General features: G+C 27.3%; 1 protein-coding gene across 2 annotated transcripts in view; it reads left to right on the top strand.

The window, feature by feature from the left end:
- Positions 1–10,369, top strand: part of LOC100199351 (coiled-coil domain-containing protein 22 homolog) — a 29,859-nt gene extending 19,490 nt beyond the window's left edge. For both annotated transcript variants that reach the window (XM_065813601.1, XM_065813602.1), the window contains exons 14-17: positions 4,437–4,544; positions 8,493–8,588; positions 8,774–8,833; positions 10,133–10,369. In XM_065813601.1, coding sequence (XP_065669673.1) covers positions 4,437–4,544; positions 8,493–8,588; positions 8,774–8,833; positions 10,133–10,324 — 456 coding nt within the window. In that variant the 3' untranslated portion in view covers positions 10,325–10,369. The remainder of the gene's footprint in view (positions 1–4,436; positions 4,545–8,492; positions 8,589–8,773; positions 8,834–10,132) is intronic.
- The last annotated feature ends 16,100 nt before the right edge of the window (positions 10,370–26,469 follow it).

Genomic DNA, 26,469 nt, shown 5'->3' with positions numbered 1-26,469 from the left:
CAAACAAGAATGAGTTTTTGCTTATGGAACTAGAAATAATAGATTGTTTGAGCAGTGATTATGATAGAACAGCGTTGGCCAGACTTTTTGGCACAAGAGCCGCATTCAAATACTCACATGAGCCGAAGAGCCACATTAAAAATTTCGTTAAGAAAATTATTGTGCATTCTTTTTTTAAAGATTTTTTGCAAAAAATTTAGATAAATAATAAGTGTTTTAAAATACTTCATGAAGTTGAAAATTAAATTTTTTACGAAAAGAAATAAATTTTTCTGAAAAACTTTTTCTAAAAAACTTTTTGTGTACAAATTTTATTTTTACTACCAGTGTTTGTCTAAATTGAAAAAAAAATTTATCAAAGGCAAAAGCTTCACTTTAAATGTAAGCTTGTTTAAAATTTCAAAAATATTTTGAGTGTTTCGAAAAATTTGTTTCAATCAAGTTAAATAAAAATCTGGTTCCCTTTCACACTAGAAAACCAGTTATAGAATTATAAAATTAAAAGAAGCATATTCACATCATAAGTTTTTAAAAAAGTAACAAAATTACAAACAGTTATGAATTTCCCAATCAGGCACTAAGAGTCTGAACTTTACTGGTAAGTCTCTTAAAATCTGGCTTCAAGCTTGTAGTTGCTGTTCTAAGTAACTCTGGCAAATGCTCAGTGGTTAAATTTGCACGATACTTTGATTTGATAAATTTCATAGTGAAAAATAAAGATTCACATGTGTATGTTGAGCCAAAAATTGAAATAAATTTTATTCTAATTTTTTTTAGTAAGGGATACTTAACCTCAGGCACTATCTTCCAAAATTCCAATTAAGTTAGTGTTTTATGCAGCATTAGATTTTGATCTTCTTGGAGATCTAATAGTTCTGTTTCAAATTGAGATACTTCTTCAACCATGTTTGATGGAATGGGGCAACCATCACTAATAGTATCAATTAAAAAAGGATTTAATATAAATCCTAAAGATGAATTAAGTGCATGCAAATCTATAAACTTTTTTTTAAAGTCTTCTAGTAAATTCTGTAATTTTTCCCTGTATGATTCAATCTTATGATCATCATACTGAATTAAAGGATTAGAAATAATCATCTTTTTCATTTGAGGAAAATGGTTAAAGGTTTTTAAAGTAAGATCTTTCTGAAAAAGGATAATTTTTTTTTGAAAACTAAAAATAGTCTGAGCAAGATCAGATATAATTTTTTTGGTTTGTCAGCAAGATCCGATTCATTAATAAAGTTTTTAAACTGTCTGTGATTTTTAGCATTTGATCAAATATAATTTACAATTTCTGACACTGATTTTAGGAGGATTGAAAAATTAAAATGTTTTGCTACTAAATGTTCTCGATGAATCAAACAATGAACTGGAATGAACTCTGGATACTTAGGATCACTTTTTAATAAACCAATAAGTCCAACATGTTTGCCAACCATTGCTGGTGTACCATCTGTAGCAACACTAACAAGTTTGTTGATAGGTGCATTGGCTTTAACTAGAACTGTTTCAAGAGCTTCCTTCATATCAACTCCACAAGTTGTATCTTTTAGCTCAACCAAATTTTAGTAATTTTTCTTTCACAATTACATCTGATGCTACATACCTAACAAATACTGCCATTTGAGATTTATCCTTGAACATAAGTTGATTCATCTAGAGCTAAACTAAATGCTTCACAGTTTTTCAAGTCATTCCACAATTGCTGCTCAATATCAGCACTAATCTCAGATATTCTTCTTTCCGTTGTATGTTGAAAAATATGAATCTGTGAAATTATTCTTTGGATTTAGCTGTTTTTAGGTTCTAAAACTAAGAGAACATCTTAAATATTTTGCTTTACAAATTCTCCATCAGTGTATGGATGTTTTTCTCTTGCAATGTTCCATGCTATAACAAAACTTGCTTCTGTTGTAATAATTGATTCTTTACTGAAAGATAAAACATTTATTTGATTGTTAATTATCATTTTGAGCAATTCAATTTTTTTTTTCCTGTAATCTGAATTTAATGGATATTCCTTGGAAAAATTTATATGATTAGTTTCATGGTGGCGTTTAACGTTCCCTGACTTTTTATGAGCAAGTTCTTTATTACAAATTAAACATATTGGTTTATTTTTTTTTTCAATAAATGCAAGTTTTTTTGTCCAATCTTCATTAAATATTCTTTTCTCGTCATCAATTTTTCTTTTCTTACTGCTGTTGCGATGTGAATTATTGTTAGTATTTACTTTATCCATTTCGAAAAAATAAGTTTTGTGATTAAGTAAAATTAATACGAAACGAGCCCAAATGAAATTCCAAGAGCCGCATGCGGCTTGTGAGCCACGTTTTGGCCATCCCTGTGATAGAAGATAACCATGGTATAGTGTTTGGGCTCAACAGGTAGAGCAGGTCCATCTACATTTGCAATTTGTTTTTTGAAGTTATATTGGAGTTGTCTTTGATGTCCTTGTCTAGAAGAGAAAGAGAGTCATTAGAAGCACCAGCCCAAGTATGGCAACAGTCATATTTGGGCTGTTTCCATTGACAACATGACAACAGTATTCCATACCAGAAAGAATATGAGAGTTTTAGAGGTAGAGAATAGAATCAGGAGTAAGAAAATGGTGTGTATGATAAAGAGAAGCAACCTTAGATGCTTTCTATGGATTGTGTATCTGGTTTCTTTGACAGGTCAATAGTGAATGATAATCTAAAAAGACATAAAAAAGAGGATTAATTATGAGAATTGCCATTCATCAATATAAAAATTTCAACAGTATTTGTAGTAAATAACTGAGTTTTATTTGAGTTAAAATTCACAAACCACAGCAAGTTCCAAGCTGTTATAGAAGAGAGGTCAGATTCATAATCTGTCTGTTCTAAGCAATCAAAAGGAGAAGACATTTTGTCAAGACAGGAGTATAAAGTTGAATCGTCAGCAAAAAGAGCCACTTTAGATGCAAAATTGTCAGTAAGATCATTAATGTAGATAAACAATACAGGACTAAGGATAGAACCTTGTGGTGCTCCTGAAGTTACTGGAAATGAAAAAGAGTATTGGCCTATGAGAATTTAGTACTAAAGGAAGTAATTATATAATAATCTCAAAAACTTTCCCAAATACACCATATGAAGAAAATTTATGGAGAAGATCAGCATGTCAAACTGTCAAAAACAATAGTCCTCACTGCATCCATCTAATGCATGATAGTTACAGCAGTTAGCAAGTCAACTGTAGAGCGAGAAGATCAGAAACCATATTGATTGTCAGAGAGTAATTTATTAAATTCGAGATAGGATGTTAGACATTTGTTGATTAAAGACTTGAAAACCTTACTAATAATAGATAGGAGGCTAATTGGATGATAGTTGGACAGGTCAGAGTGTTCTCCAAATTTTTTAAAAATTAGAAGGAATTAAAGAATTGAAGAGAGTTCTGGAGAACGCTTTTGTAAGACTATGATAGAGTCTAACAAAAAAAGAGCCATAGAGGAGTTTAATGGAAATGACTTTAACAAGTGAGACTGGAGTGATTTGGATGCCTAACAATACCTAATAAGATCTGATCTATGAGTTAGAGATGGAATGTTAGATTTTGTTAATTAGAACTTGTTAATGACATTTTTGTAGATTTTTCAAAATATCTCTAGAACCTAACTTCTGACGTAAGATACAAAATTTATAAGGCTGAGAATAATGTAGTTTAATTTAGCCTCCTATTTTGACTTAAAACCAACAAGAAGGAATGAAAACCTCCATATCTTTCTGGATCAAGGAAGTTATATGATGCACATTTATCAGCAAAGAGACAAAAGACATCAGCCTAAGTACTGTCATTAAAAAAAAAATCACATCATCATCATGATTAAACTTAATATTAAGAAGAACCCCAGATGGTTTTCTTCATGACTAAAATTTTTCAACAGTAAAAATTTTTTCTAGAATTTTTACTAAAGTAGCTTGCTGATGATGATGATGATGATGATGATGATGATGATGATGATGATGATGATGATGATGATGATGATGATGATGATGATGATGATGATGATGATGATGATGATGCCTCTGTATTTGCAAAATGTTGATGATGATGATGATGATGATGATGATGATGATGATGATGATGATGATGATGATGATGATGATGATGATGATGATGATGATGATGATGATGATGATGATGATGATGATGATGATGATGATGATGATGATGATGATGATGGTTTTGTATTTGCAAAATGAAGATTGTGTTTTGGAAATATAGAAAATTTAAAAATAAAAAGGGAATCTTTTCTTTGATTTCATCAAAAGTTGTAATGTAGTTTAAAATCTTCAAAACAAATTAAGTAACTAAATAAATTAATTTTTTTCCTTTTGTTTCGATATTTAATAACCATAAAACAGCTCAATCTTAAAGATAAATGATAAGTTATGTTTTTATAGACTTCTGAGTATGAAAGGTTACCCAAAGACGTTAATCGATCTGTTTACACAAAGCGTATCCTGGAAATTGTTGCTAATATCAAAAAGCAAAAATTGCAGATTTCTAATGTAAGCTTTATTTTAAGATTTTTGATTTTAAAATATTCCAATTTCACTTTGTCAGTCATGCTTTCTAATAAATAAATAATTATTTGTCATTTTTAAATTTATTTGGATTACTTATTTTCTTAAATAAGTCTATTTAAAGAGTGTGTGTGTGTGTATGTTAGTGTTTGTGTGTAATATGTGTTTATGTGTGTGTGCCTGCATTTATGTGTACATGTGTGTATATGTATAAATATAACTTAATATAAAGCACTTCTAACTTTTCAGTTTCACCTATTTAAGTTTAATTAGGATGAATATCAAAATTTGAAAAAAGTTTTTTAGAACAGATCAAATAAAGTTCATACATTTCTCTTTTAGATCCTGTATATATTTTGATGACATGATGATTTTGATGTCTCTCTTGCCTGGTGTTTTTTTTTCTGACTTAGATTGATTCATTGTTTATTTTGTTGTTGAGTGAGGAAACAATACATTTGTATTTTTTCTGCTTATAGGTGCTTAAAGAGGGAAAAAAAATTTATTTGTTTGCAGTTACAATTTTTAGTGTTTTATTTCTTTTAGATATTCATTTTTGTTAACTAGCACATAGTTATAATCTTTTTTTTTTTTTAGCTTTTTCTAAATTTTTTGTGCTACCTATTATAACAGTTTTAAATTTTTATGTCACCTAAGACAAGTGCAAGAAAAAATCTGCGCGTGTTCTAATATGTGGTGTTTATGGAAACTGCGCATTACTTTAACAAGCTAATTGTTTTAAAATGTCATTGTGTTAGTGTTATTCAAAGTTTATTCAACTCTGTTATCAATGCAATCAGTTTTAATTGAAATGTCATCAAATCAAGATAAGAAACAAGAAAATATTTTGCATTTTCTGGTTTAAAATCCTGGTGTATCAAACAAAAAAATTTCTAAAAAGTTGCAGATTGTTTTGAGAACACTCCAGAGCGTTGTGAAACGATTTAAGGACTCTGGTACAATCAAAAGGAAACTAGGAAGTGGATGAAAAAAAATTTTTGTTCAGCGAGATCTTGTTAAAAAAAGTTAAAGATGCCATAGACAGAAATCTGGAAATTTCTATTCGAACTTTAGCTAATAAATTTAGGACAAGTGTTTCCACTGTACAAAGAATGAAGAGAAATTGTGGCTATAAATTTTATCAAAAGAAAAAAGTTCCTTGTCATGAAGAAAAGCAAGAAAATGTTGCAATTCGTTGTTCAAAACTGCTCTATAAAAATTATGTGCTAAAAAATTTTAATATATGTACTTTCAAAATATATATAACATTCAATATCAAAATGGAATAGATGACTTAATATTCTTTAAAATATCCGCGCAGATTTTCTTCTGATACATGTCTTATTATAGCAGTATCCCTTTAAAAAAGTTTGTGTAATTAGTCAAGAGTTTTGTTCTATCATTTTAGAAGATTTTTTTCCTATGTTTGTTGAAACATTTTCATGGTAATGGGGTTTGGACTAAATTAAGTTCCTATTTCTATTTAGTTGTCATATATTAGTTCAAAGTTTTCAGAAACAATTTTTTTATAAATGTTATCATTAGTACAGCTTATTGTTAATTTTGTGGTGAATTTAAGGGAATAGGTTTAAAATTTTGTTAATATAATGTTAATGTGGTAATTTGTTGTTAGGTATTTTTTTATAAACTTATACAAATGCAAGGTCAAATGTTACTTTGAGAAAATTCACTTTTAGATACAGTATCGGACAAAACAAGTGCAACCAAATAATGCTAATTTAGCTTCTTTATATAAAAGTGCTGCATTTTTTCAATTTAGAGAAATAACTATGTAACTGTTTAGAGACAAAGTTCTTCAAGTTTTATTCATCACAAAGTTCATTATTTGTACACGAAAATTAATAACTTAATCAAAAGTATTAAAAAAAGTTGATTTCCTTCTGGACAAAACAAGTGCAACTCGACAAAATGTTGACCAATTGATTGTTTCGCTATCGATATTTCGTGGCGAATCCTTTGTTGTCGATCACAGCCTTGCATCTTTGAGGCATAGATTCGATCAGGTGATCAATGAAACTTTGTGGAATCGCTGCCTAGGCTATTTGGATTTGTTCAAACAGTTGATCCTTATTACGAACACCTTCACGATTAATTCTGCTGTTGACAATCTCCCACAGGTTCTCGATAGGGTTGAGATCCAGAGATTGAGGCGGCCAATCCATCACCGATAGGTGGTTGTCTTGAAACCACTGCTTGACTACTTTTGCAGTGTGTTTCAGATCGTTGTCTTGCTGAAAAAACCATTTTATTTGCATATTCCATTCAGCATGAGGTAACATAACATCTTTCAGGATATTTTTATACATGAAACGGTCCATTATTCCATCGTTTCGATGTATTGGACCTAGACCGTTAGCAGAAAAACACCCCCAGACCATTACATTGCCTCCACCATGCTTCACGGTCTTTTGGCAGTAGCGTAAATTGAGGCGTTTTCCTGCCGGTCGACGTACACAGCAAATGCCATTGCACCCAATAATGTTGAACTTCGATTCATCAATATGAGATGTAGCAAACAGGAGTCTTTTCTTCTGGTTTTTTATTGAAATTAGCAGTTTATTTACATCGTGTCGAGAAAACAATCCGGCTTCAACAGCATGTCGTCTGATTGTTCGGTCCGATACAGGCAGCTCTAATTGCTTTTGTATCTCGACTGATGATATTTAGGGATCCTTCTTGACGGATCTGACGATCATAGAATCCTCTCTAGAAGTGGTGGAACGCGGTCTTCCACCTTTGTTATCTGTTGCCAACTTCCCCGTAGAACGATATTTGGAACATAGTCTTGAACCGGTCCATTTTTTCACGCGATATTTATCACAAATACTTTTTTGTGACATTCCACTTACGTAATCTCCAATAATTTTCTTTCTTAGTTCCAATCCAAGACTGTCGGGAGCCATTTTTGCACTTGAAGTCATAAAAATAATAAAAATAAATAATCACGCTTCTCAAGGCTTACCGTGTTACATTTACCTTGTGATGATACAATAATGCTCTGTGGAACACAATGTCTTTGTTGGATGTGGACTGTATTAATGTAATGAAACACTTGTTGTAATTCACTTCTTGTATTGATGTTCTTCGATAAAACACTTTGATAAAACTCACTTCGATAAACTGTCTTGATAATACTGACTGATTGACTTCCATGTACTGACTGAATTACATGTCGATTTACATGTCTCTTATATAGTAAAATGAACCTGTGTGAACCTGTTCTGGAAGATTCTAGATACTTCTTTTCGATGCTTCTGGATGCTTCTGAATGTTTCTGGATATTTCTGGATGCTTCCAGATGCTTCTTCTGGAAACTTCTGGAAGCTTCTGCATGCTTCTGGAAATTTCTGGATACTTCCTTTAATTATTAAAAAACTTCCGTGACGTTGACACGGACCAGACTTAAGAAAATGAAACAAACCAAAAAAGTTGCACTTGTTTTGTCCGCTGCAAAATGGCACTTGTCAACGAAATTCTGCCTGTGTGCTGTCAGCTGATTGCTCATGTCATGGCATGCTATGACTCCAGACTCCTGAACTGTTTGATGTGATAGTATAGTTCGTTTCGTTTTTAAGACATGTAAAATTAGTAACACTTTTTAGCATTGTTCGATGTTGGTTGCAAATGTTTTGTCCAATACTGTATATGCAGTTTTAGTGTGGAAATCAATGTTGTTGAAAATTTTTTATAATATCTTTTCTGATTTTGTTATGATGTGGTCCTGATATTTTTTGCATTATTAAACCATCAATCTATTGAGTTAACAAATATTTTTATTCAGGTTTTTTGGTAATTCTTCTAACATCCATTAGTATTAAAAAATAAAAAAAGCATTGTTCAAAGATTTATACAATTTTAACAATTTTTTACTAATGATTTTTAAAGACATTAAATTATTTTTACTCGTCATAGGTTTTAATCGATACCAGATCGCTACAGAAAGATATTAATTTTTTGAGTGGTAATCTTGGTCGAACTTTTACTGTAACTGACGAACTTGTATTTAAAGTATGCTTTTATCTATTTTGTAAATTGTATTAAAAGTATGCTTTTATCTATTTTGTAAATTATGCAAAGTATAACATTATCAAAGTGCATCTCTTTGTATTTACAACAGAATACTTATATTTATGTTTACTGAATTTAAACTATTTTAATTGAAATTTTTTTAAAATGTTTTAAATGTTATCTAGAATGCTACAAAAGATGAGTTCAGTAAAAAATCATACAAATTACTAGCTGCAATACATGAAGTAATTTTTGTTTTATGTTTTTCTCAATTACCAAAGTAATAATTTTGATATTTTCGTTTTATCTTGATATTTTATTATTGATTTTTATTTATGTCATAACGCTTTGTTATTTTATTTTTATAACATACTGATTAGATTTTATATATTTGTTAAAAGTCTACATTTAAAATGTATAATGTGTGTATATATATATCTACAGGCTAAGTTATTGTTTATTCTACAGGCTTTGTTATTCAGACTAAGTCGTTTTTGTTTTTATTACAAAAAGTTTTGTTGATTCTTTGTCAATATTACAATGTTTATAATTAATTGGTTGTTATGTTTAATTATTAATTGTCACTGTTTTACTAGTTTTTAGTTATCCAAACTTAATTAAACTAAGTTTATAATTTTACCTCTAAATTTCAATCTTACGGTTAAATTAATATTTAAGTTTATAATTTCACGTAAAATTATTAAACATTTAAATTTACAATTCCATTTCTAAATTTCAATCTTACGATTAATTTAATAAATATTTAAGTTGATAGTTTCACGTTAAATTAATAAATATTTAAGTTTACAATTCTACCTCTAAATTTCAATTTTACGGTTAAATTAATAAATATTTAAGATTGAATTACCTTATGATGTGCCAATATAATCTATTGTTTACTTTTTGTCCCTGCTTTTCGTAATTGAATTGTTTATTTCAGAAACTCGTGACATTTTTTTCAAAAATGATGTTATTATAGATTATGAAAAGTCCAGTTTAGTTACACCGTCTTATGCAAAAACACATGAACTAATAAGTCTTTTAATGGGTTGTATTTTGTTTCGAAATTTACGTTTATTACAGAAACTCATTAAATTTGGAGGTTTTTTTAGTTCTCCGAAAAGTTAAAAAAGTGCACTTGACGGATTTCTGAAATAAACCAATCAATTCTTCTTTATTTTAGATAAGGTTTTTAAAAAAATCTATAAGATTATTATTTGACGTTAATAAAACAGACCTAATGTTTCCTATACTCTAAAATACAATCATAACTCGCCTTTCTTAATGTTGATAATCTAATGTTAATTTTCATTTAAATTTATTAAATGCACGAGTACCTAGCATAATTTATCAAATGCGTAAATACATTGCACAAGTTATTAAACACGTAAATACGGCAAGTACTTTTTCATAAATTCTTTTAATTGCTTAAAGTACTACTCTTATGCGGTTATTTATGTTTGTTTGTTTTTTGTTACACAGTTGAATTTAGTCAAATGTTAAATTACATTTTAAACATTTTCTTTTTATTATCATATTTTTAGAGCTTTGCGAATTTAATAAAAACAGTGGAAGAAACGGGCAGTGTTTTGAGAGAGATTAGGGATTTAGAAGAACAAATAGATAAGTTCAATGATAACGAAATAGAGGAAAATCTCCAAAAGTTACGTAATGATTTAAGTCAAATGAAGAAAGAAAACGATGAAATGATGGCTAAATTAAAAGTAATTAAATAAGCTGATAATTATATATTATAAAGTAAATTAAATTCCAATTATTAATTTTGTTGTTGTTATACTCGTTGTTGCTGTTTTTTAATTTGTATAGATATATCCCACTAAATACAAGACTCGTTTTAAACGTCTAAAAAACGTCTAAAAACGTTTTTTCGACGTGTTAAACACGTTTTGTGTTTACTCGAAGTAAACACAAGATTATAATATTTTGTTTCGCGCCCCTGCAAAACACTTTTTACTTATAATACATGTAACATTTTGTATTTAGTTTTTTTCTTAATTTGTAAATTTATTTTTTAATATATAGCAATTTATAATTCCGATTTATAAAAAGAAGTTAAATGGTAATTGTCTTGTAGTTTTTTTGTGATTAAAAGAATTTTTAAGACTGAGCTCTAATTTTAGACAAAATATTGTTCTATTCAAAATTATTCTCCTATACTGAGATTAAAAGATAATTAATTTCTTGTTATACGGATTTTTTTTTTTGTCATGGTTTCATTTATAATCTTTGTGTAAGTGGTTCATCCTCGCAGTCCTTTATGTTTTTATCACGTAAAAAGTATACTACAAAAATGAAATAATTAAAAGAAAAGTCATCCTGCTCGAAAATTTGGTATAAAGTTCTCAAAGACGTCTAGATTAATATCGATAATTTTATCGATGCGGCAAAATGTAATATTCACGCATCAACATTACCAACATAATAATACCGAAAAGTCATGTTAAATAAAGTGTTTAGAGTAGAATCCCGACGGGCATTTTTTTTAAAAAGTTACATTCTAAACAACTTTAAAACGTTTTCTAAACTTTCCAAACGTTTTCAAGAAGTTTAAAAAAAGTTCAGAACTTATATTAATTATTTAATTAATTAATCAAAAAGTTCGAGTTTCGAGGGTTGCATTGGCTGCATAAGCTACATCGTAAGGAAGACGACATGAACTTTCGTAAATGCTACTTTCACGGTGTTTTTTATAAAGACCGTTAGATTTTCTTCAAGCACTTTGGCAAGGAGGATGTATAATTTAAAAAAAAATTATTTTCAAATACTAACAATTTCAACATTTTGTTTTGCGCAGTATACTCTCCCTTTAGTGTATGCTAGAGTTTAGGAAATTATTTTTCAAAAAAATTGTTGAATACATTGTGGCGCTTGCTAATATTTGCTAATGTTGATAAATCTCTTTAAAATATCAGAATCAGCAAAACGGAACGACAAGCACTCATAAGCGATCAAAGTAATGATTTTTTATGATCAACTACTAATCGACACCGTTCTTGAAGTGGAAGGTTGGTTACCTCCATTGTAAATCCAAAAAAGGTTTTCTCAATGACGTTTACTTCTCTGCTTGTTATCTCCACTTAACTTCTTTCTTTTGAAATTTGATGAATAACTTCCTTTTGTATTTGAATGTACTATTGCAAGCCAATAGTATTTGATTGTTTTTTTTTTCACTGAGCTGATTCTCCAAGAAATGTAAAATAAAGTTGAATAAGAACTAAAAGCATTTACAAGGTATTAACTAAGAGACAAGGTAATATTATTAGATGAATGAAAAGAAGGGAAAGGGACAAAAAGATGAAGTGGGTTTCTTTATCTAGATAGTTATTATACAGATTATATAAATAATAACAAAATACAGGATATTACTTAGGTACAAAATATGAACCATAAATAACACTTAGTGAGTAGTACTTACCTATATTTTTGTTAAATTACCTCAGATTAAAGATGTTATGAATTGATTTACATGTATCATGATTGATTTACTTTAGTTGTTAAATATTGAACACATATTATTAAAATAACAGAATACCAGAAGAGTATCACAGTGCCACGCGAGACATAGTTAAAATAACCAGATAAGAAATTAAAAAAAGGAAGCAATACCTCAAATAATGAAATTTAAATTGCGATATTACATGAAACATTAAATGATAAATATGTCATTTGACCTAATTATGTAACTTTCGGTTATTATACAAGTTTACTATTTTATTAAAAGAAAAATACAAACTCTCGTGAATGACAGTGTTGCGATACCAAATGGTACTATCGATACCGCATATAACCAATACCAAAATTGCGTGATCTCTATATCGATATTTTAATTATCGTATTGATACCAGACGATAACCGAAATTCGATACTGATTATCTAGTGACAAGAAAAGGCTAAGAAATGAAAAGGCTTTCAGCATATTGAGCGGATTTTTTCACAAGATTGAATATTTTTTTCTATGTTTAAATTTAAACCATTCTGTGGTTGTGCTGAAATTAAACAAATCTTGTGGTTGTGCTATTGAAATCAATGAGTAAGTCTCTAAACAACTTGATCATACTGACAAATAAATTAATCATACTGTCTCTAAACAATTTAATCATATTGATATCCTAGTTTAAAATTATCCCAGTCACAATTAGATTATTAAAAAAATTTGCGAACAACGTTTCCGCAACGTTTTCAGTATAGGTTACGCCACTTCTTTTCCTGCCCAAAAAAATATCTTTAGATGTATCTTAAATAAATGCATGAATTGTTTTTGTTTGTTATTTTTCAATATATTATTTACTCTTCTATGCTGAAATATTTCTTGCTTACTTAACTGTCTGGAGTTAGCAAGCAGGGTTAAAGACATATTCCATGCCGTGTAAAGTCTGAAAGTTCCAAGTTTCATTACATTTTTGTTTAAATTTCTTTTCATTTTTTCTAAATAGTTTCTAAATTAAACTACTTAAATTTTACAATAGTTATATTGAATGACTGAGATTATTTTAAGAATATTTAATATAACGCCATTTAGTGCTTTGCCGCAATTTATTGTGGTATAAATAGTTCACAAACTAGGCTTTATTACAAAAGTACTTTCACCCAATGAAATTCAATATTCACACAAATTTCATTCTTTAAATGTTCAAATGTTTTATAAATAAAATCAACGATAATAAAGGTTATAGTTATCATCAAAACTATGAAGGCCTTGATTCCCGTTGTTGACGCCAGATGGCAATGGTCCTTAATATAAAATTAAAAGTAAATATTTATACCTACAATTATACATATGCCATCCAAATAAATATTTTACAAAACAAGAGTTAAGCCAGTAAACACGCTTTAGTTGGTCCAACTGACGGGCCAGTATTGGCTATAGTTGGCTAACCGTTGGCATTCCGTGCCAACCATTAACCGACTGTATACCGCGTGTTTTTGAATCGTAAAAGTTTCCCGTAAGTTTTATCATAGTCTATAGAAATATACCCTGGTCTGGAAGCTATTGTTTTATTCTTTTGTTTTCCGAGTTTTTTTAAAAAAGTCACGTGATCAATGTAGTTGCAAAACAAATATTTTAATGGCCAACGCCTTAAGTTACTCTCAACAAAATACTCTAGAAATCTTAGTTGATTTTTTAAATAGCGATGATTTTGAAGAAGAAATTGAAATAGAAATTGAAGACACAGGTTCAGAGGTAAAAATCATATAATAAAAATAAATTTAAATCTTGTTTTTTTACAGTTTTAAACTAATCAAGTGTGTTAAAATTACATATGTTAAATTACTTTCTTATGTAATGAGTATTATGTTACTTTTCTTTAGATTTCTGACCAATTAAATCAGCTTTGTCTTCAATGTTCAAAGTCATATAAAACTAAAGGAGGTCTCAAAAGACACATACGATCAAAACATATGACCAATGAAGATGAAATTTCTTGTATCAGTATTGAAGATATTGATTCATTAATTGCACATGCCAAAAAAAAGATATTAAATACATCCTATCATCTTAATGATTTAACGGAACCCATTAAAAAAATGTAATTTTGTTGTAACTGATCAGAAACTAAAAAGTATTTTAAAGAACTTTGTAAGTCTGGTGATGTAGAAAGATATTTTACTAAAATATATGCAGACTTTGTTCCTAATGCAGAATCCTACTTTTCTGGATTGCAAAAGCCTTATTGCATTCTTTTTGCAACCAAATATGTGGATAAACTAATATCACATCTAAAAAAAGTAAAAGAATACTTTAAAACTATCAATCTCTTATCTTGTTACTAGAAAGTATTGTTAAAAGAAAAGTTAGTTGATGTGCAAAACAGAGGAGGATTATCAGCTGTTAACCATAACATGCAGTATTTATTTATTAAAGTCGAGGAATGTTTTCGAATAAAAACTGGTTTTTATAGCATTAAAAAAATTGACATTCCGAAAATTACAAATGAATTATTAAGGAGGGAAGAAATATTATGCTATTATAATAGTCGTTGTGATGCTTCAGGAATAGTTATGGAGAAAGAATTAAATAAGAATTTATCAGAAAATATGATACAATTATATTATAGAGTGCGCTCCTTTTCATTAGCAAAGGACATAACAGAAAAGCATAAAAAGTATTTAATAGTTGAAAAGTCTAAGGGACTTACAAAAAGTATAAAAAAGGCGACAGAAACTTATAATATATATTAAATTAAGGTATTTTAATTAGAAATGTAGAATAAAAAATATACCAGATAAATATATATGTAATTAAATATTTTATGACATACAACTCATTAAATAATTTTCTTCCAAAATGTATGGTTATTTTTAATTTTGGGTAAATATATATATATATATATATATATATATATATATATATATATATATATATATATATATATATATATATATATATAAAACGCTTGCTCCCTGCCCAAACATGAAGGCACTTTTATAATTTTCAACTTTTTATCTTAAACTAAATTTAAATTTATTGGTAGATTTTAAATTTCTAAAAATTGAAAATTATAAAAGTTATGACCATGCATATTTTCTGACCCCCTTAAAACAAAGGGGAGTGTAAACTTTGCATGGCCATCACTTTTGTAATTTCAGGATGTCCACTCTGCTGGAAAAACTGGAAAAATTGTATAGGGCTACTTTTGAGAAACATGATGGAAAAACTAGAAAGTCTATTTTGCACGTTGAATCATTAATGCACAAAAATAAATTTTCCAATTTCTTTAGCATGTTTTTCAAAAACAGTCCTTTCTAGATTTTTTAGTTTTTCGAGCAGAGTGGACCCTGAATTTTTAATTTTTTTTTTACGAAAGACCAACCGAAAACAATGCATGAATAATCTAAACTTGTGTCAACAAACATTTCAAACTTTGATAATAATGATAATAAACTTTGATAAATAACTTTAATAATAAACTTTGATAATAATTTGATAATTCTTTTTATTATACTTTAATGCATATTCAATATTTCTGTTTCCTTATAAAATACTATGCTTAAAAAATTCTGGTACATAACAAAACTCTCCTAGGGCTTCTCCTTCTTTGACTTTACTTTCCAAGTCGTTAAACTTCTCTCCATTTTCTTTCCTTCTTTTTACCTGTTATATTTTTTGTTATTGATATTATAATGATTTTTATACTTTTTATTTTGGATTATTATTAATGGTTATCACTATTATATATATAGATAAATATATAGTAAAATATATATCTATATATAGTAAAATATATATATAGATTATACTTTTTTATATTACTGTATTTAATATTATTATTACTATTTATTACTATTATTTTTATTATTATTACTTATTATTATCATCATTATTATTATTATGCTATAACTTATACCACCATAGGTCTTTACACGTCATCAGTTTATAACTGTTTGTAAATGTCCCGCACGATTGTATATATATGCAGTTATTATTAAAGTGAAAATATATTGATTTGATTTGATTAATAAAAACTGATTTTCCATGTGCTTAAACAGAATTGTTTCATCAAAAATACTAATTTCCCTTTCATTCAACTTTAACTTTCGAATACGCATTTTAAATTCTTCAAAAGTATTGTATACAGGCTTGTTGGCATTTTTATTTATTGTTGTTATGTCTTTAACTATATTTAAGTACCTTCTTTCAGTTGGTTTAGTAGTTGGACGTGATTTAACAAGTAAATTTAAGGTAGGAACCACACCAAGTCCTAATGTGTTTTTTTTCAGTCTCTAAAAAGAGACAACAGTACAGGTAAGTTTTTTTACACAAGTAATTTTAACTCAATGGTTTAAATGACTATTTGTCATTTACACTATTGAGTTAAAAATAATTATATATATATATATTATATATATATAATTATTTTTAACTCAATGGTGTAAAAACATATATATATATATATATATATATATATATATATATATATATATATATACATATATATATGTATATATATATATATATATATATTATATATATATATATATATATATATATATATATATGTATATATATATATGTATACATATATATATATACATACACATATAAATATATATATATATATATATATATATATATATATATATACACACACATATATATATATATATATATATATATATATATATATATACATATACATATACATATATACATAAATATTTGTAGTTGTACTAACTAGTTGCATGTTGTTTCATGTATCTATTTAATACCAAAATGAATACAAAAGTTGCCTTGGCTATTTGGTTTATAAATTAGACATAAGACTTGTCTAAATTATTTAACGAAGTGCACCAACGAGAAGGTAAGACATAGGACTTTGCACTCCATTTCTAAAATGATATACATTTTAACTATAATGATCATTATAATTACAATGCAATATATCATATTACTCATGCATAAACATCATATTACTCATCATATTACTCATGCATAATAATATAAAATAGTCCAATATCTTTGCGTTTATTTGTATCTGAGACTGTGCAGTGTGGATGACAGCAATTTCTACCTGGCATTGCTTTTTTTTTTTTACAAGTACGATTTAGTTCAAATGTAGTTCTAAAAAGGACTGTTTAATTAAATTTTAAGTGAAAATTCCTTGATATGTCTTTTAACATTTACTAACTGGAATTGCTTAAAATATATTAGTTATATGTAGTTCTAAAAAGGACTGTTTAAATAAAGTATAATTGAAAATTCTTTGATATATCTTTTAAAATTCACTTCGACGGCTGATTTGTTTTGCAACTACATTGATCACGTGACCGAAAAAAAATAAAACAATAGCTTTTAGACCAGGGTATATTTCTATAGACTATGGTTTTATCAAAGTATTTATAATTATATATTTTATGTAAATGTTTTTTCGCGTTAGTATAATATGAAACAATTTATAAATTTTTTACTTTCAAACTCTTTTTTACCTTCTAATTAAACTTCTAAACTCAAACTTTCCTTCATCTTTTAATATAACCGTTTCGCTGATAAGTAAAAATATTTTACTTTTATCCATTAGTTACACATTAAGATATAAATATTGACATTTGTTAGAGTTTTTAATTTAACTTTATGATGATTTTATTATGTATTAAACATTTTAGCTCTATTTTAACTATTAATAAGAGTTAAACAGCTAAAATGTATATATGCGTATAAAGCAGTATGTTTACGTGTGTATTTCTGTATGTATATGTATATATATATATATTATATATATATACATACAGAATTACACAGGTAAACATACTACTTTATATATATATATATATATATATATATATATATATATATATATATATATATATATATATATATATATATATAAAACATGCATACTTAAAGGTTATTATATTCTAATATATAAATATATATGTTATAATATAATAATTTATATGTATGCATTTTGTGTTTGAGAATGACTGAATCTATAAATGTAGGTATAGCTTGTATGGTATTATTTTTAGCACTTCTTCTTCTATGCCCTTATTGCTATTGACAATAATCTATCAATGCATTGATTTTCGATTCATATATGTCTTTTACTTTGTGTTTACTTATTCATTACATTTTTTCATTTCATATTTATCATATGATGGATTTATGCAATATAGAAGAACAAAATATTGTAAATTTGTATGAATTTTTTAAAAACGACTAGTAATAATTAGTCCAGTCGACGTCTAAACTTCAATGTTGCATATGTAATTTTTAAGTAGTTTTTAGGCTTTTCTAAATGTGTTTCTTAATCACATGGTTTTACAAGCATGGTTTTACTGCAAGCGAATTTGAGCTGAAAAATTTTTCTTAGCCTTTAAGGAAAATTGATGTTGTTCTTTGTTTAATTTAATTTGTTTAAATATAGTAGTTTTAATAAATAAATGTTTGTTTGTTCTTGGTTTTTTACTTATTTGTTTTCAGATTCTTAAGAACTAGGCAACTTAGCTAAGCAAGTTTTGTTTTATTTTTTAGTGCAATTGGAAAGAGCTGAAAGCTATTTTTTAGTGCAATTGGAAAGAACTGAAGTGTTTTTTAGTCACTTCACACAGTACAACTGGTACTGATTTGAGTAAGTTTACTATTTTTTTGTTTATTTTATATTGGATTTATTTTATATTAGATATATATTTTATGTATTTAACATGGAAAACTGACTGTAATTTGTTACACTAAAGTGATCAACAAATTACAGTCAGTAAAATTAAATAATTTTGTGCATTGTAGTCTAAATTGTTTGTTAAATTAAAAATAATTGATATAAGTAAATATTGTTTAATAGTTTTAATAAACGACTTAAGTATATAAACATAAAAAGATATGGATTTCAATAAATCTTAAGTTTAAATGTAGTCTTAGATTAGAAAAAATCACAATTTGTAAGATTCTATTATATTTTTTTATTATTCAGCTTTAACAATATTAATGTTACTGGCAGAGTCTTAGGGGCTCTTGGCCAAAAAAAAGCCCATATTTAGAAGTAATATGTTAGTTTAAAAAAATATAATCTTAGTTTAACGTAACTAAAAGTTTTATTTCAATTTTTAAAAATTTTTTTTTTAAATCTACATAATCTTTTTTCTGTATTTTTCATTATCGAAATCTTTAATCAATGAATCTATAATAATTGACTTCATTTTGTCTGCGTTGCTTGAGAATAATGCAAAATTGTTTAACGTTTTTTGTGACATAATTGATCGCAAATCATATTTTGTTAATTTTAATTTTGAAATTGACCTTTCTCTAGAGCAGTTGGATATCATGAAACATATGAAAATCCTAAGAATGATTTCAGCATTTAGAAATGTAGCCTCTATTTATTTTTCCTTTATAAGTTTGTACAAAAACAAATGGGACAATTCAGGAACTTGAGTATTAAAATGTTCTTTCAAATACAGATGTAGATGTTCAATTTCTGCATATAAATTATCATCAATATCTTCTGTGTATTCTTCCACCAGGCGATTAACGCATGTCTTCAGCTTATCTTTGTTGAATCTAGTGTCTATAAAAAAATACAAATTTGTCATTCAGTTCCTGATAGCATTGAGCTCTTTCTTTTAAATTTGTAGTAAGATTATTGATAGTTTTTAAAAAAACGTTTGTCTTAAACTCTTCATGTGGACTTAATTAAGGTTCTTCTGATCGGTTTTTTTCGCACCTAGTAGCGCTTTCTTATTACAGCGTCTCTTTTGTAAATAATCTATGTCTGGTAACAGTAATTTTGCATCTTGTTCTATTAAATCGAATGTGTTAGTTAATTCAAGAAGATAAGCTCTAAAAAATGAATAAAGTTCAGCACATGTATCTAGAGTAATAGTTGCACTTTGCAATGATTTAGAAACAGCATTTATTCGTTGCAAAATTTTATCCCATATTATGGTTTGTAAAGCAAATTCAAAAGTTTCCATTTTCGATAGTAAATTTCCAGTCGCAACACTTGTTTTTTGTTTTAAAACTTTCACACTCATTGATTGTGACCAATCCCTCCATTAATTTATTGTAGTTCTGGTGAATGGTTTTGACTAAGTCAGCATGAGTGTTCCACCGAGTATTTGATAGTGATTTCAATGAACTACTTGCAAGCTGTTCCAAAACACTCTACAACTTTGTAGAAGCAGAGAAAAAATTGTACAGTTCTTGAACAATACCAAAATAATTGATTCCCTCGATGCAGCAATCGAGGGAATCAAGTTTTGATTCCCTCGATTGCTTCCAAAAGAGAATGACCTGAACATGGCAAGAATTTCGCCAACTTATTTAACTCCAAAATTCTAGTTTTCATTCCTTTATATTTTCCAGTCATATTACTTGAGTTATCATAAGACTGGCCTCTGCAGTTGCTGATTTCTAAGTTCAATTTTACGTTTAAAAAGTCCACGATTGCATTTGCTAAGTTTTCCCCAATGTGATTATCGATGTGAATGAAGTTGACAAATCTTTCAATAGGCTTATTAGAAATTTGATCAATGTACCTGAAGATCACACATAGTTGATCTTTGTGACTCACATCAGGTGTTCAATCTGCTGATAATCCATAATACTTAGATTTTAAAACATCATTGCTGATTGATTGCAAAACTTTTCTTGCCATCAATACGGTTAATTCATTACATGTATTCTTTGAGAGGTAGTTTGTTTTTCCAGAAACACTGTCATCATTTTTTTTTTTTGTGTTTGGACTATAAAGGATCAAAATGAGCAATCAAATCAACCAATAAAATTTCTCTCAGACCCAAATTTTACAGCTGTAACTCTTCTTACAACCTCTCTCCAGTAGTATTTTTTCTTTGCGAATTTCGTTAAGAAGTTGATCATTTAAAAAAACCTTGTTATTTTTTCTGCGAAAGTATGCTAATGAAGCTTTTCTGTGGTCTAATGAGTGTTCATGCCCCTGAATTGATGCCCCTGAATTTTTCCAATCTTTATATCTCATTGAAGCTAAAGCACATTTTGAGGGTTCATAAAGCTTGCAGACAAAACAGAATGCACAACCTAATGCTGGGAAATATATAAGCCATTCTCTATTAAACGTTTCATCATTTACTTTTTTCCCCATAAACAAGCTTTTAGAGCAATATCGATCAGAAGCAATATCGATTGGGATACATCATTTTAGAGGATTTAAAGTCATAATCTGCATTTTGACATTTTTATGGACGGTTCTCTATCCAAAATTGTATATCCTCAGCTGAAAGAGTTTCCCAAAGTCCTGGATCACTTTTCTTATTCAATGGCAAATCGATAGGGAAACATACTCTCTCCTTATTGAGTTCCGATTGCTTGTTTAAAGTTTGAGTTTCATTAATTGAGTCCTTTACAGAATCCAATATTTTTGCCTCTTTACTTATGCCACAGTTAGCAAGATTAGCTGAAGTTGGTGAATTACCATGACATTCTGCTTTTATTAAAAAACTATCAAGTTTTTGATGTTTCTTTATGTTTTCTTCTATTATTATTTTTTCTTTCTTTTTGCAGCTCCACTTTCAAAGCTTCTTCCCATATCTGTTAAAAGGTTCTGAAAATGAACACATTTAATTAATTTAATTGCTATTGTTTACGAGCACTGATTTTATTAATAGATAACACTCCACTATTTTTTACTAATAGATAACACTCCACTATTTTTTACTAATAGATAACATTCCACTATTTTTTATTATTAAAATGAAGTAAAATAGCCTACATAAATAAGCAAAAGTTTGTTAAAAATAAACAGGAAAACAAACATTAAAAATTTATGATTACTTTTTTCCCAGCGCGCTTATTTACTTTACTTAAAAGCGTCCAAAATATCGCTTAAGTTTAATGCAATTTAAAATTTAAAACAATTACTTTCTTTAATTACTAAGATATTTTACTTAAAAGCGTGCAAAATTTTTTCTTTAAATAAGCGCATTCATTTTATTTTAAATCGAATATTTTAAAACATTATGCGCAAATAATAAAAAAACAAATTTATTATTTACCGTTTTTAATATAAATTTGGAAAATTAATCAGACTGTTTTGCAAATAAATAATGTTTACTACTATTGTAAACCTTAATTAATTAGAAAAACAGCCCTAATTATAGTTATTTTCTTGGTTTGATAAGTTGATTCTAGAAAATAATATTTTAGAAGGTTCTTGGTTGAACTTTTAATAAAAAAAACGTAATGTTATTTAAAAAACGTCAAATCTTAAATAAAATCGTTGAGTTGATTGTTTGTTAAAATTATTATTTATACTAATGAACAAAATGTTGCAAAATGCTTTTTGTTTTAAATTTTAAATGTTAAAATTTAATTTTGTTGCAATTCGATTTTGGGGCCCCTTTTTTTGTGGGGCCCCTAGGCCATGGCGTATTTGGTTACTGGCAATATGTTTAATGATAATAATGAAGTTGAAATGGATAATATTAAGCTCAAAGAAGTTATTAATGTAGATGTTAATAGGCAACTTGAAAATAGTTGTATTCAAGTCAAAGAGATAGGTCTAGGCAAGATAAAGTTGATTGTTGTGGAAATGTAAGAAATGCTGCTCAGCGAGCAGAAAACTTAGTTGCCAGAATTAAGTGTCAAGCAGTGTTAATGTCTGTTAATTTGATTTTACTTTAGACAATTTAGAACAAAGCAAAGTATGAATTTTACTATTTATAGTAACAATTAATAACAGTTTTGAATTTAAATGATTTTAAATTTTTTTACAATTTCAAACATAATCATGTTCTTTTTTTTTTTAGTTGCCTTTGTCATCACTTGATTAGTTTGCTTACTGTTGAAACATGGTTTTAATTTTGTAAATTTAGTATGATGTGAAATTTACTATATTAATCATTAGTCAACAGTTAGAGAGAAGCTGGAGCTTAATTAAGAAATGCTGGAAAATTAAAACAAAGGTAAAAATAATTTTGTTTACTGGTAACATAATAAAACCAGTTACTACTATTTATCGCATGTTTTTTTACTTTTTTTAACATGCTGCTTTGGAAAGACTTTCTTTCTCTCGCGATCTCTTAGATGAGAGGGAAAATTAATAAAACTTTTTTAATTACTCTGGAGACACAGTAATGTGTGCTTACAGATATTTTATGCTATGCGCTATTGTTACTGTGTTTTGTGTTGATAGACCTAGGCTTTTATAGCTACTTGCTTATTCTTTATATTTTCTGTTATATTATTATCCTAATTTTACTAACAACAAAATGCAAATAATACTTTTTTAATTAAAAACTTTTTTTAAATTTTTTTTTTAGGTTTTTGCAGGCTTTACTTGACTTCCATTTTCTGGTACCTGTGTTGTGACAGATTTTAAAAAGAGCTTAACTGATGTTAATGCGGTCTTTATGTCGTTAACTATAAGCAATGATATTGCTGATAGGGAGTCAATGTTAAAATATTATTCATAGATAAATTTGTATTTAATTTTTTAGATAATATATCAAGTTATTATTGTGTTTTTGTTATTAATGATTTAATTATTCATAATCCCTATTAAAGGTTGCTTACTGCTAGTTTTTTTTTATTATTGCTACTGTTGTAAATTTGTACTGTTATTATTATAATTGTATTTGTTATTGTTATTACTACTGTTATTATTACAATGATTATTTCTGTATTATTACACAGGTCAACAAAAAAAAAAATTTTTCTGGTGCCGAGCAAACAGTTTGTTTTTCGTATAGCATTTCTCATTTTGATTTCAAATATGCAACTCATTTTTCACCATCACGTCAAGTTGTAAAGATAGTTGTAAACATTTATAACATTTGCACTTTCAATTAAAGGGCATAAGCGAATTAAAAAAATCGCGAAAAAAATCATATAGTTGGGCCAGTAATGGTACCAACTGTTAGCCAACTGTTTTTTTTACTGTTAGGCCGTTACCAACAGTTACAAAACAGTTGACTAAGTGTTGGTACCAACAGTTTATAAAACAGTTGACTAAGTGTTGGTAAAAGCGTTACGTTTTTTTCACGGTACCAACTAAATAGCCAACTGTAGCTAATAGTTGGTTATTTTGATCGGGCCGACTATTTACCAACTGTTCAATGTTTACTGGAAAGTAAAGAAAGTAAATGTATATATAAATAATTGAAATAAAAGGTTTCGTAAGAGTATTAAAAATAAAGCAAAACAAACTTAAAAGTATATAAGAATGTTTTCAATCGAGTTTTTAATTTTCTTTTAAATAAGAAAAAGTTCTATTCTGGAGAACTTGAGAAAAAAATCATGAGAAAAATCAAAAACCTTAAAACATTTTCTTCCATAAAAATGCTTCTTTGAATGGAAATACAAAATTTATTAAAATTAGTTAAAAAAAAAGTGGTTAGAGAATAAAATTTTCATTACGCAAAATTGTATTTATTTTTAACTTTTAAGGTTTTAAAATTCTTTAAATTAAAAATATAATGAAAAGAAATATGCGAGTTTTACATTTAATCATAAAACACAGTGCATTAAAAATATTTAGTTGATATATGTTAAAAATATTCATTTTAATTAAAAGAAGCTTAGATTGTTAAAAACGGTGCCTAAAATTAATAATAAGTCGTGCAACATGTTTCTGTTGGCGATAAAGTGGTACTAATTTACACTCCCCCAAGCCGCGTTAGAATAGTTTAGTTGGCAATTAATAAACGAGTGGTATAGCTGAATTAAAGTAAGTTTATTTAACGTCCTATTGCTTTAAATAGTATTATAGACTTTTAGAAATTTTGCAGGAAAAGTTTTTAATGTGTTTTTTTTCATGTCAGATTTTCATCAATAAAAACACCCAAAAATTTGTAACTGTTACACTTTTAGTTTGCACGTATATAAAAACGTCTATAAAAAGAACAGGCAATTCATTTGGTAGAAGATGTTTTTTATAATATGGGCGAAAAAGAGACCATTTTGTTTTTTAATATTAGGAGAAAAAAAGTTCATTTTATTAAAACAATTCAGAAACTTTAATTTATGTTCACAAATTAATTAAAGTTTTTGAATAGTGTCGTTATGTTACTATGAGATAAAAGAATTTTGTGTCGTCAGCAAACATAATCCTTATTAAATTAGATGCTTCATAGAGATTGTCTATGTAAAGGAGAAGTAATTAGAGGTCTTAGGACAGACCCTTGAGGAACTCTGCATGTTATATCTAACAAATTTGATTGCGATGATACGTCAAAATGAACAAATTGCTTTCTATTACTTAAATAACTTTTTAATAGCTTCAGAGCATTGCAAGAAATACCATAATATTTTAGTTTTTTGAAAGAACTTAATCAATAGAATTTTTTTTTTCGAATTTATATATTAGAATTTAATATTTTAAATAGAATTTGATCAGACATAATTTTTTAAATTAAGCATCTGAAATTATTGATTTAAATAAGTTCTTAAAACATTTATTTTATGGCTTACGTACTTTTATATTTAACTTAAGAAGTATTAACGTGTATGTTCTTAACTTAAAGTATTAACGTGGATGGACTTAACTTAAGAAGTATTAACGTGTATGTTCTTAACTTAAAATATTAACGTGGATGTACTTAACTTAAGAAGTATTAACGTATGAATATTTTTAAAAAACATATTAAGTAACAAGTAAAAAAGCACTTTGTTTTGCAGGAACATGTAATTCTATTATAGCTCTATGAACAATTTATTATTCTAATCAACTCAACATTTTTCTAACAATAAAAATCTTACCAAAAATTATTTTGTCAATAAAGAAAGTTTAGTTTTTACAAATTATTTTAATTCTATATAAAATTATTTCAAAAAACAAGTTCGCCTTTTTGTGTTGTTGTGTCAAAGCCAAGGATAAGACTATTATTATTGAAGGCAGTCATTCTACTGCTTGCAACGACAAGTTATAAATTATTATTTTCATTTATAATGAATGTATATTTTCATATTCTGGCATTTTCATATTTGTAATTTTTTCTCCTCCACCAGTAGCATATCATTTTCCAAGATAAAAACTACCTATAATTTGCTTTAATATCAAGATTATATATATAATCTTGAAAAATCTCAAAAAATAAAGCAAAATTTAAAAAATAAAACAAAATATTAATCGATAAAACTCAAATATATATTTGACCTTAATCGGTTAATATTTTGTTTTATTATTTAAATTTTGCTTTATTTTTTGCTTTATTGTTTAAATTTTGCTTTATTGTTTAAATTTTGGTTTGAAATTAACCTTAAAATTGCGAATAAACTAACTGAAATTTTTTGCTGTTTTCAACCCTCTTGCTCATTTGTGCAATCTATTTGCAAGATCTCTGACTTTATTCTACAAAAATTCGGTTTTAAAAGAACTTTTTATTTAATCACAAGTTTTGATATATGACTCACCATTTTCTATAAATAATAAAATGTATACTTTCATTTTTA

Source organism: Hydra vulgaris, chromosome 12 (assembly GCF_038396675.1).
Source record: "Hydra vulgaris chromosome 12, alternate assembly HydraT2T_AEP".
Taxonomy (NCBI): Eukaryota; Metazoa; Cnidaria; class Hydrozoa; order Anthoathecata; family Hydridae; genus Hydra; species Hydra vulgaris.
The sequence above is the reverse complement of the archived record's forward strand: the minus strand, read 5'-3'. Positions and strand labels throughout refer to the sequence as shown.